General features: G+C 55.5%; 5 protein-coding genes across 5 annotated transcripts; 4 read left to right on the top strand and 1 right to left on the bottom strand.

Annotated features, from left to right (window-relative positions):
* Positions 1–26: 26 nt before the first annotated feature.
* CLUP02_12856 (acyl-CoA dehydrogenase domain-containing protein) lies at positions 27–788 on the top strand (the record flags this gene model as incomplete). Its single annotated transcript, XM_049291816.1, has 2 exons — positions 27–501; positions 766–788. 2 exons carry the CDS (start codon positions 27–29, stop codon positions 786–788), a joined length of 498 nt encoding a protein of 165 aa, XP_049148962.1.
* Positions 789–2,457: 1,669 nt separating this feature from the next.
* CLUP02_12855 (uncharacterized protein) lies at positions 2,458–3,972 on the top strand (the record flags this gene model as incomplete). The annotated part of the gene is made up of 1 exon (XM_049291815.1): positions 2,458–3,972. The coding sequence occupies one exon, from the start codon at positions 2,458–2,460 to the stop codon at positions 3,970–3,972; it is 1,515 nt and encodes a 504-aa protein (XP_049148961.1).
* A 239-nt stretch (positions 3,973–4,211) lies between these two features.
* On the top strand, positions 4,212–8,058 carry CLUP02_12854 (uncharacterized protein; the record flags this gene model as incomplete). Its single annotated transcript, XM_049291814.1, has 14 exons — positions 4,212–4,261; positions 4,355–4,430; positions 4,489–4,554; positions 4,612–4,664; positions 4,742–4,908; positions 4,965–5,099; positions 5,165–5,304; positions 5,396–5,632; positions 5,689–5,718; positions 5,825–5,945; positions 6,095–6,258; positions 6,388–6,616; positions 6,714–6,930; positions 6,990–8,058. 14 exons carry the CDS (start codon positions 4,212–4,214, stop codon positions 8,056–8,058), a joined length of 2,754 nt encoding a protein of 917 aa, XP_049148960.1.
* A 901-nt stretch (positions 8,059–8,959) lies between these two features.
* Positions 8,960–9,261, bottom strand: CLUP02_12853 (uncharacterized protein; the record flags this gene model as incomplete). The annotated part of the gene is made up of 2 exons (XM_049291813.1): positions 8,960–9,062; positions 9,194–9,261. The coding sequence occupies 2 exons, from the start codon at positions 9,259–9,261 to the stop codon at positions 8,960–8,962; spliced, it is 171 nt and encodes a 56-aa protein (XP_049148959.1).
* Positions 9,262–9,575: 314 nt separating this feature from the next.
* On the top strand, positions 9,576–11,836 carry CLUP02_12852 (acetylcholinesterase; the record flags this gene model as incomplete). Its single annotated transcript, XM_049291812.1, has 7 exons — positions 9,576–9,817; positions 9,868–10,210; positions 10,326–10,553; positions 10,621–10,817; positions 10,884–10,980; positions 11,040–11,276; positions 11,330–11,836. 7 exons carry the CDS (start codon positions 9,576–9,578, stop codon positions 11,834–11,836), a joined length of 1,851 nt encoding a protein of 616 aa, XP_049148958.1.
* Positions 11,837–11,877: the final 41 nt, after the last annotated feature.

The following is an 11,877-nucleotide window of genomic DNA, read 5'->3' as shown; positions in this document are numbered from 1 at the left end:
TCCCTTACTAACACACTCCAGTCATCATGACCAACTTCAACCACGAGCGTATCGGTATCATCATCCAGTGCCTGCGCTTCTCTCGCGTGTGCTACGAGGAGTCCGTCAAGTACGCCAACAAGCGTCGTACGTTTGGCAAGAAGCTCTACGAGCATCCCGTCATTCGTCTCAAGCTTGCGCATATGGCCCGCCAGATTGAAGCCTCGTACGCATGGCTCGAGAACCTCATCTTCCAGTGCCAGAAGATGGGTGAGACCGAGGCCATGCTCAAGCTTGGTGGTGCCATTGCCGGCCTCAAGGCCCAGAGCACCGTCACCTTTGAGTTCTGTGCTCGTGAGGCGTCACAGATCTTTGGTGGTCTGTCGTACTCTCGCGGTGGCCAGGGCGGCAAGGTTGAGAGACTATACCGCGACGTCCGCGCATACGCCATTCCCGGTGGTAGTGAGGAGATTATGCTCGACCTGAGCATCCGGCAGAGCATGCGTGTGCACAAGGCACTTGGTATGAAATTGTGAGCGGCAACGCCGGGGAGAGCAGTGGATGATTGAGAAAGACTATTACGTCATGTATGAATAGATTAGGTTGGATATCTTTTCATTTGTCGGGGCGTTTTGCATGGAGGCAGAGCTCAGTCCAGGAATCTAGATGAATACATGGCTCACGTTTATTACTTCATATTTTTTATGCTTTTCGTCTTGGCAGTTTCCCCGCTGACCCAAAGATCAGTCTGCTACGCTTATTCGCTAACTATGGGATACGACGCAGGACAGCGTTCAAGCCAGACGTAGCTTCACATTTCGGTCAGTTCTCAGATCTACGCCTCGGCAGTTGCCAGGGGTTGGAACCCATCGTACCACACTCTCCATGACATTTCAGCCGGCAGCACACAAACTCACAATCCGAGATCTTGATCCTCAATCGGCCACATTCCAGCAACACGAGCTGATGTCTCAGGAACTTCGTTTACGGTTTACCAGTCGACACGACCGATCACGGCGCAAGCCACTACCCTCCCAGCCGGGTCCAACTGGCTTTCCCCCTTGACTCCGGCGCTCCGCCACAAGACTCAATGACACGCTCTGTGGCTTCTCTCAACATCGCGCAACCAACTCATATCCCGTTCCCACCCACCCACACGTGGGGAGAGGGGGGGTGCCGTAGATCATGAGAGTGGATGCGGCGTCAAAGGACCGAAAGCGCGTTTATCTCAGTACGGCCAAGCTCCGGAAGAACTTTTACGATTTTCATCGACAATCTGCCGTTTGCGGCCATGAAGCAGATATTTCCTCCTCGTATTCACTCAACAGACGAAAGATTTTGCATGGTTTGAGTTCGGGGCCAATGAGGTTTTGAGGGCAATAAGTCTGATTAATATGAATTTTCTAACTAGATTTTCTTACTAGGTCTTTAAGCTTGTAGTTCATGATGGACACGAAGGAATCCACCAGAATTTCCTCCGGGATGTCATGAGCGGCAGTTGATGACTGAACAATCCCTCTCTTTCCCCATGGACAATCATCCCGGGACCAGGCTGGAATGCTGAGTCCACCGGACTTCGGGAACCGGCTGTCTCACGGCGAGACAGTGGCGATGACGTTCTCATAGGGCTTGGACGTGAGCAAGGCTGTCTTCGGTGCCGAAGAGACATGATCCGGGCCGTACGGATACGCTGGCTTGTCCCTCTCGTTGCCCTGGATTGCAGTCGCCTTCCGTTTCCCCTCGCCAGTCTTGTCTCACTCTGAATCGCCTCGCGCAGAGTCGCAGCGATCACCAACATTCCTCACACCTGAAGATATCCACCAGATCCATCGCGCAATGTCTCACTCTGAACAACTACCTCACCAAACCCACCGCACTTGCCTCTGATCTATCCGGATCCGACGAAATGCTCTTCTCCCCTGGTTCCGTACCTCGCCCGGCGCAACTCTCTTCCCTGGACCACTCGCGTGTAAGCCATGCTCGCTTACAGGTTCATCCCAAAAATACCTCTTCTTCTTACCACATCCGTCCAACTGCCAGTCCCAACTGCCCACTATGGCGTACGCCAAAACGGTCCGAACTGGCAGAGTGCACGAGGAGCTCGCAACATCTTTTGCCGCATGCAGCCATATTCGAGATCTCTGAATTTTCACGATGCTCTTGGCCAAAGATTATCCACTTTGGATGGAGCTCACGAACTGTTCCTGCATGGTCCCACCTACGTTCTCGGTAATGTTCTCAGGAGGATGGGCAGACTTGCACCACACGGTCAACGGCTATATCAAGTCTCCTTGAACCCAGCCGATATCAGTCCTTTCTTCTTATCCTCATCACAGCAAACACATCTTCAACACCCCCCTTCTCTCTGAGCTTCTGCTTCAACATTCGCTTTCGTCTTTCGTTTTCTCTAGCTCAAGATCAAGAGTCTAGTCAAACAGAACCAACCACCACTCTCGCTTATATCTACAAACCATCAAGATGGTTTCTCCCGCCATTATCCGCCTCGCCGCGGGTGCCGCCCTCTTGGCCGGTGTCAACGGCCAGTCGACCACCTCGACCACCGTCGTCGCTCCGACTACGACCGTGACGCCCAGCACTACCGTGACCGTGGCTAACCCCACGACCACGGTCACCGGCGGCGGCACCACCACCACTCTGACCTCCTCCGCCAGCTCCAGCAGCACGGCTTCCACCGGCACCTCCATCGTGACCAGTGACGGCAGCTCTACCGTCACGGTTATTGCTCCCACGAGCACCTCGGTCACCACGGATTCTACCCTCAGCAGCGGCGCCAGCACCGTCCCGAGCACCACCGAGACCTCGACTTCTACCGACTCGACGTCCTCGGACCCCGGCGTCGCCACCACGTCGACCACCACCACCGACGTGGTCACCTCTACCATCCTCACAACCTCGGCCCTCAACACCACCGACCCCGGCGTTCTCCCTACCTTTACCAGTTCTACCGTGACCCTTCCCAACAACAGCACCACCGTCATCCCTGTCCCGGTTGATCCCACCGTCACTACTCCTCCCGTGTTCCCCAACGGGACCGCCCCTATCACCATCCCTCCCCCGGTGACAACCACCACTTGCAACTTTAACGGCACTTGCAATGTCATCACCCTGCCCCCTTGCGTGACGATCACCTCCTGCTACAACGGCTACTGCAAGCCCGTCACCACAATCACCTACCCCCTTCCCCCCGTCGTCACTCCCCCGACAGTGACGACCATCACTCGCTGCAACTTCAACGGCACCTGCTCGACCTACACGCGCCCAGTCTACGTTCCCGCCACGAGCACCCAGGCACCCTTCTACACTGATTGCTCGACCCTTACAAAGACGTACACTACCTGCAACAACGCCGTCTGCAGCACCCTCACCACGACTACTACTTCGTCCTTCACCCGCCAGGGAACTCCTACCCCTACTGGCCCTGGTGGCTCGACTTTGGTCACGAAGCCCTCGAACCCGGCCTCGCCTCCTGTCAACCCGCCTACCAACCCCAGCAACCCTCCTACCAACCCGTCGAACCCTCCCAGCAACCCGTCAAACCCTCCCGCCAACCCTTCCAACCCGCCTAGCAACCCTCCTTCCAACCCGCCCAGCAACCCTCCTTCCAACCCTCCTTCCAACCCTCCTAGCAACCCTCCTAGCAACCCTCCTAGCAACCCTCCTAGCAACCCTCCTAGCAACACTCCTTCCAACCCTCCTTCCAACCCTCCTTCCAACCCCCCTGCCAGCCCTCCCGCGCAGCCTCCCGCGAACCCCCCTGCCTCCAACCCTCCCTCAAACCCCACCAAGCCTCCCGCCGGCAGCTCTCCCGCGACCACTCCGGCCGTCCCCACCACCGTCAGCGGCACCCGCCCCGGCACCACGTCTCCCACCGCCGTGGTGACGGCCGGCGAGCCCGCTCTGATGGCTGTCAGTGTGATGCCGCTGATGAGCGTTCTTGGTGCGGTTGCTATTGGTATGCTTGTGTTCTTGTAACCTGGACCCTGCAGTGGTTTAGGGATACCATGAACGAGCATAAGTTTGGTGGCACAGGCTTGATAGCAAAAGCTTGATGTGAGAAAGATTTTCCCTTTGTATTGAATGCTCTCGTATGATGAGCTGGAATAGATTTGGTGATAAAATTGGTGGGGAAGACCATGGATGATGGTTTTGTAATGAGGAAGAGAGGGGAGGAGATTAGGAAGAGATAGAATAATGAAAATTATTATTTCAAAATGTTTTTGATCAAGGGTCCCGACAGCTCGAGTCATTTCTTCATATCACAGTTAACTTAAGTTCCTCTTGGGTACGTGAGATATTGTACGTATCTCAACGTTTAATATCCATTAAAGGCACAGCATTGTCACTGATTTGAAAGACCGCGAACGATAGTCGATACTCTGTTCGGAGTCGTATTCATTGATTCTTTCAAGACTGGCCTGGTCGAATCTTTAGTCCCTCTCGATGGTTTCTAGTTTTTATGAATGAACATTGATGAGAGGGAAGTGTTAGTGGTCACCGCATTGCACGTGTCCGGTCGTATTCAGCGGTGAATCGATTGATACTTGGAACACATGGGTATTGAAAACGATGTGATAATATCAAAAGCACCGATCCACAACAGATGTCCACAAGATGCATGTATCATTGGTGGCAGCCCGTGTCAGGCACTCAATCGAAGGACGACTGTAGAGACTGAAACAAGATCAAAGAGTCATTTGAGAAACGCTTCCAAGAGGCTGACGGCACCGATGACAAAACCAAGGCCATGCGAGAGACAATGCTTTTCTCATGAGCAAATGGTGAAACCCATCTTCCTAAGGCCCGGCTGGAGATTAGCGCAGCCACACGTGACTCTGCATCCACACGATATGCTAGGCATCTTGGAGCGTGAACCCGAAGACAAGATAGACCTGGGAGAGTACATCGCCAGTACACAGCACCTTAATACCCCTTACACGGTGCATTTATGCATGCCTCTCAATTAGGCGTGGATGTTGGTCAATTGAGGACCAGCCGGGTGGTTGTGGTTCGCATGTATGATTGGCCGAAGGTCACCCCGCATCAAGACGGGACGATGACGGATGAGATGGCGATGCCCCGCCGTTCCGCACTCCGCCCGCGTTGAACAAGAGGCGGGGTGAGGACGTCCGGAAGGGAAGCCAAAACAACTGATCAACAACCCAAGGTCCGCTCGAATCTACTTTATCTAAACTTCAGCCTTTATGCCCCCGCTTGCATAACCCACTCTTGATATTCAAAATGACCGTCATCCACGTTGTCCAGTTCCAGTTCAAGGAGCTCATTCCAGCAGAGGAGGTCAAGACGGTATGTTTGGCCACAACCCTGCGGGCCTGGTGTCAGGGAGCTTACGTAGTAATAGCTTGACAGCAGAAGCACAGGCTAACGCTAAACACAGATGTGCGATTCCATGTTGGCGCTCAAGGAGAATTGTATCCACCCGACGTCTAGCAAGTCGTACATCAAGTCTCTGGTCGGCGGCCTCGACTGTAGCCCCGAGGGTCTGCAGGACGGCATCACGCACATTTTTGTGGCCGAGTTCGAGAGCGTTGAGGACCGCGATTATTACCTCCACAAGGACCCTGCGCACCAGGCGTTTATGAAGCAGGTTGGGTCGGCTATTATCAAGGCGAGGGTGACTGATTTTAAGCCGGGCGTTTTTTGAGATGTCGTAACTCAGAGGATGGGCAGTATCTTGTCTCAAACCCTGGAATCCAGCTCGTATGTACGAAATACTGTACACGTGAACTGCACAGGAGACTATCGCATGGAATGAAATGCCATCATTGTACATGGGTTGGGCAAATGGGAAATGAACATCATACAGAACGAACCCACGCAACGGGAAGGAGATGCAGGGACGTGGAGGAGAAGCATTCAGGGTCTCTTATTCACAAAAAGATACATGCACTTCGTACCTTTTTCCCAGCCTGAGGGGTCCAAGATAGGTGGGGTCCAATCGCGACAGAAGTCTTATAAACCAATCAAAGCTCGTAGAACGTGTCTTCTCCCGGTGATGTAAGCGGGGCACTCAAGGTACCGGGGTCTACGTCATTGGTAGCGCGGGCAGGTCCAGGGAGGAAGGGACATTGCCCAGTGCTCTTGCCTTGCCCTGAGGTGCTCTGCCCACCCGACGCTCCGTCACCGTCCCCGTTCCTGCCCATCGTTGGTCCCCCCGCCTGCTGCGTGCTCTTCCCCTCCCCCGCCTTGCTCCTGCTCTTTCTGCTCCTGCTGTTCCTTCTGCGTGTCTGCCTCCCTATTGTACGTACCTTGAGTAGCTTCTAAGGAAGGTACCCACCCACGCCCAGCGCTTGCCTTGCTTTCCCACCTCATTCGGTACGAACAGCCCAAGTACCTTGACCTTGGGGCGCTTCACTTTCATGACTTCAGGGGACCAACCTCAGTGTTTCCCTGTCACGCCTGCCTGACGCGAACGTCCAACATCCAGTCACTTGGCTTTCTTCACCCAACTTGGAACTCTGCACATTCCGGCCACACCTCGTCACCCTTTCTTCTTCACACGACGACAAGAAGCGCACATGCGAATTGCTCCCTTTGCGATACCCATTCGACTCTGTGCTAGATACCACCATTCCACCTCCATTGTCTGGCTCTGGAGGTAACGCCCACCTACACACCCGACGACGATACCCGATAGTTTCCGCCGTTTAACTATCGTCTACCACGGAGCGCCCCCAAACCATCTCTGCCCGAAGAGCATCTACTACTTACGAGCAACCGGTTACGAGCACATCTCGGTCCGAATATCGACACATATAACGTCGACGGCGTCCGCTATCGACCTCATCGACACCCTTTCGCTTCTTCCCAGACACCAACGTCAAATCTAGCAGCCATGGCGCAAGCACCGCGTCCTACCTTCATCAACCTCCCTCCTCCCACCTCCAACCCGGATACTCCATCTGAGATGCCGTACGCTGTCTCGCCTCCTCTCTCCCACTTGATTCCCAAGCTAATATCTCCCCACACAGCGGCACCCCCACGAGCGCCACGACCTCCCTTTCTGCCCTCTCTACCACCGCTATCAAAGATGGTCACCGAGGCCACTATCCCCAGGGTCCCGCCGGTGTCCGCGGCCACGCTCACCACCCCTCTACAACGAGCCTCGAGGCCGAGCGCGCCGACAGAATCTCCCGCCTCGCCGGTCTAGAGCGAGTCTCGACTCTGCGCGCCCCGCCGCACCAGCAGAATGCCGGTTCCTCAATCTCTCCTCAGACGACCCCCACCTCCACCGGCTTCCCTGCCAACTACCCGCCCAACACTCACCTCACACCCGCATACTTTGATGCCCATGGCCAACCCACCGCTGTTACTAAGATGAGCACTGTCGGTACCGCCAGCGCGACTGAGAGCTATGTCGGTGACGACAACGAGACGCGCACCGCACCTGGCGAGCAGGATGAGGATATGTTCAGCATGGATACCAACTACCGCGAGGCCGACTCGGTTACCAGTATGGGCGCCGAGCCTGAACGCATGGACGAGGACCAGACGGCTGGGTCCACCGGAGGCTACGACGACCGCATGAGCGACGATGGATCCGCCAGCCTTGTTGGTTTCGGCGAGGGCGCCAACAGCACCGTGTCTGGTCCCATTTACCAGCGTCGCCCCATTCCTGGAGTCGCTGGCCAGGCCGGTATCTGGGGTTTGGAGCGAAGTGCCTCTGGTCTGAGTGACGGCTTGCCGACGCAGCGGGCCCGCGACGTCACAATGGGCGGTGATACTCCCACCAGCGCGGCCGCAATGCAGGAAAGACGGGATGCGAGGATGATGGATGGTACGACCAATGATGGTGCCGGTGTACCTAGCGACGAAATGTACGTCGACACCACCAACAAGCCACCTGTCCCTGCTTCCCAGCTCCCCCAGCAATCTTCACAAGCTAACTCCGCCACGACGCCAACAGCTCGTGATACCGCAGAGCGTCTTCTTAGGGAGCGACTTGATGGGGGCGAGGCACGCGTAGGTAACAACGCGCTTGGTAGCCCTCAGGGTGGCGGCGACAAGCTCGGCAAGTTCTACTTTGAGGAGCGGAAATGAGGCACCCCGTTTTCCTTTCTTATTTGATCAAATAGGCGAAGACAGAGGTACGCGGATGATTATATACGGTTCATGACGTTGGGAAATAACTTTGGGAAGAAAACTGGCGGGCTAAAGAATCCGCCCGCATGATTTGGACGGGTTTGTTGCTGGGATTGCAATTGATTTGGCTGGATTATGAATGGCCTAGGTTCGACTAAGACAATGCGAGCTACTGATTATGACTTGTCGCGTTTGATCTTGCAGTGACTGGAGTATCAAGACTCAAGGTACTATATTATTAAGGCAGTTCTTCAACAGCAGCATTACAGGATCACCGGCGTGGGGCATGTCACTCGGCCCCGGCCGTCCGCGTCGGTGGCGCACGGCACCCTAGGCGCGGGAACGCTGTCGGAGACGGCGTGAGACCCCGCACCTAGTGTGTGTCGGGGAGATCCTGCGGGAGGCTGTAGGACGAGTGGGGGGAAGCCCGAGACAGATAAACAAGACGATGGGTAGAATACGTCTGCTTCTTATCGAGACGGTGGCTCCGCGGTCGATCGCGCGTGGCGTCTACGGACAGATGTTCGGACGAAGGGAGGTTCAGGGGATGCGGCCTTGCTCTTCAGGATCCTTTTTTTGTGTGGAGATTGAACTCTAATGCTCAAGCGAGCTCCATAGTTATATAGGGATGGGTTCTAGTTCTCAATAGCTCACCTCAGAGAGCGTTGTCTGTTTGAAGTTCAAATCTGCTTCTGTTGTATGCTGTTCAACGCCGCAGAATTTCATCTTACTACTACTTAATTGAAACCTGAGCAGTTGGCCTAATATTGATACCTGTGTACTTTAGGCAGTATAGGAAAGCAACTGCATAGAGGTAGTAAAGTCGGCACCTCGCTTCTACCCCTCGTATTCCGCATTCTTAAAGCTCGGTTTCTACGGATAGGAAGCTGCCGTCTTCGCCAGAGAGGTCCATACCACGACCCGATGTGACGCTGACATGCCCTCCCCCAGTGGCTCCCCCGCTGTTCATCGCATCATCCGTACAGCGAACGAGGTCAGCAAACATTGGACAAGCTTGAATCGCTTCAGGGAATTATGGCACGGACCGAGAGTCCCCCCTCCCCTATTCGCGAAGCATCGGGGACCGTGCTACGATTGACTCGGCTGTTGGATATTAACGGGGAAGAATGGCTTGGGGTTCATGGAATGGGGTTTACGCATATTGGTCTACATTAACAAACCAGGTTTTCGTTAGCGTTCCGGCCTTCCTGGACTGCTTGTTTAGGTAGTCAGTGCGGGTAAGGAAACTCAAAATAAGGTGAATCGTGACGGAGATGTCCCCCCGGCCGGTATTAGTCAACTTCAATAACTGGTGCGGCATATTGCCGCTTGTGTGAACATGCAAACTACGACGGAGGAGGACTTTGAGATTTCATTCTGCGAGGTCCTTATACAGCTAGCTTCCCTCCCTTCGGATCCCGTCACGGTCACTCGTTCGCGGTACGTCGAACATCACATTCGCTCACCCGTAAACCATGCGCCTCTTCAGGACTCTACCGCTAGTCGTCGCGGGACTTATCGCGCCCTGCCTCTCGGGCGCCTTTCCCTCGTCTACATCGCAGGATGCGGCGGCCACGTTTTTGGATCGACTGCTTGTCGACACGCGGGGTCTGGGCGATGTCCCTCAGCGGCAGCCTTCTTCGCTACTTGTAGATTTGGGCTACGCCAAGTATGAAGGGTACAACAACGCCACCAGCGGCCTCAATATCTGGAAAGGGTAAGATGTTTGTCTATTTGTCTCGTAGACGTCTACTTAAACCCCTCCAGCATCCGCTACGCAGCTCCGCCGACGGGTTCACAGCGCTGGCAACCGCCTCGTCTCCCTTCATCCAACGACACGGTCACCGGTGGCGGGGTCCCGGTGACGGCAGCAACCGAGTTCGGCCCCATCTGCCCGCAAAACTACCCCGCCGTCCCGGGTCTCCCCTTCATCCCCGGTGAAGAAGATTGTCTTTTCCTAAACGTGTACGCGCCCGCCGACGCCAAGGATTTGCCGGTGCTGGTGTACATCCACGGCGGTGGGTACGGCTACGGTGATGGGAGGATTGACATGTCGGAGATTATTGGGGCGAATGAGGGTGGGTTTGTGGCTGTTGTGATTCAGTACCGGGTATGTTCTTTTGCTTTTCCGTATCTTTTTTTGAGGGTATCTGTCTATTCTTCTCCCGGGATTTGGTGGTGGGTGAGAGAGATCTGTTGAGAGACAGCATACTGACGATGTACAGCTCGGCGCGTTAGGGTTCCTTTCCTCTGCGGACGTCAAGGCTCGCGGTGTCGTGAACGCGGGACTTCTGGACCAGGCTTTTGCGCTTGCTTGGGTCCAGCGCTTCATCGACCTGTTTGGCGGAGATCGTGGAAAGGTCACGATTGCGGGGGAGTCGGCGGGCGCCGGGTCGGTGATGTATCACACTCTCGCCGTGGACGGTAGTCTTGGGACGACGCTCTTCAAGAACGTAAGTTTTGACAGGCTGCGGGATGGAAGCCTGGGGTGATGATTGGCTGACTCGATTCCGATGCTAGGGGATCGCTGCTTCGCCGTATCTTCCCTTCCATTATGACTATGACGCGACGTTTCCGACGGCGCGATACCAGGCATTTGCCGAGAAGGCGGGGTGCTCGTCGTCTGTCGATGTTCTTGCGTGCCTTCGTGGGAAGGATAGTATGACGCTGCAGCTTGCTAGTGCGAACACCACGTTTGAACAGCCGTATGGGTTCTGGTAAGTAATCGATTTTCAGGACATGCGGTTCGCCCTTCCTGAACGCGGCTAACTGGACGACGACAGGGCTTTCTACCCTGTGACGGACGGCGTATACATCAAGAGCCTGCCGACTGAGCAGATGAAGCAAAAAAGAGTCAATGGAGAGCGTCTCCTCGTCGGTGTGAGTATCCTCCCCACGAAGCTCCACGTTCTTGGCCGGCAACTGAAGAGCCTTGCAAGCATAACGCCAATGAAGGACCTCTCCTCACCCCGCCCAACATCGTCAGCGTCGCAGACTTGACGTCCTGGCTGAAGCTCGAGTTCCCCAACCTCTCGGCGGGCCAAATCGACGAGATCCTCGCCGCGAATCCAACAAAGACAGGCGCGAACGATACTCGCTTCGAGACGAACGGGTTGGCGGGGCTTACGGCCCTTGACGTGAGCCAATCTGGGACCGGACAACAGCAGAGAGCAAACGTAAGGAATTCTTGCCATGTCTCGTGGCCCTAAGTCTAACACAATTGCAATAGAACATCTACGCCGAGGCAACATTCGTGTGCCCCAGCTACTGGCTCTCCGACGCCTTCACGTCGCCAAAGTCGTCGTGGCACTACCAGTACTCCGTCCCCTTTGCCTGGCACACGGCCGACATCCCAGGCTACTTTGGCCCCGCGACACCGAACCAGGGCCCGGACATTGTCCTCGCCTTCCGCAAGATCTGGGGTAACTTCATCACGGGCGATGACCCCTCCATCAGCAATGATATCGCCAACGGAGCTTCCGGTGCCGACGCGGGCGCCGAGAATGGGGCGAGCAAGTGGCCTGTCTGGACGGAGGAGGCACCGAAGCAGGTGAACCTGAACCAGACGGGCGGCGTTCCGTACGAGTTTACGACTTCGTGGGGGGCGCGGGTTACGCAGTTTATGGCGCCGGGACAGGTGAATGATATCCGGGTTGTCCCTGCGGATGTATGGGAGGGTGGGCGTGGTGCCAGGTGTGGATTTTGGAGGGGGTTGGCTCCTAGCATTCCGGCGTAGACTGGCTCGCGCGTAGACTCCAATACGATGATGCTGTAGTA

Source organism: Colletotrichum lupini, chromosome 6, assembly GCF_023278565.1.
Source record: "Colletotrichum lupini chromosome 6, complete sequence".
NCBI classification, from domain to species: Eukaryota; Fungi; Ascomycota; class Sordariomycetes; order Glomerellales; family Glomerellaceae; genus Colletotrichum; species Colletotrichum lupini.
This window is presented reverse-complemented; position numbering and strand designations above follow the sequence as displayed.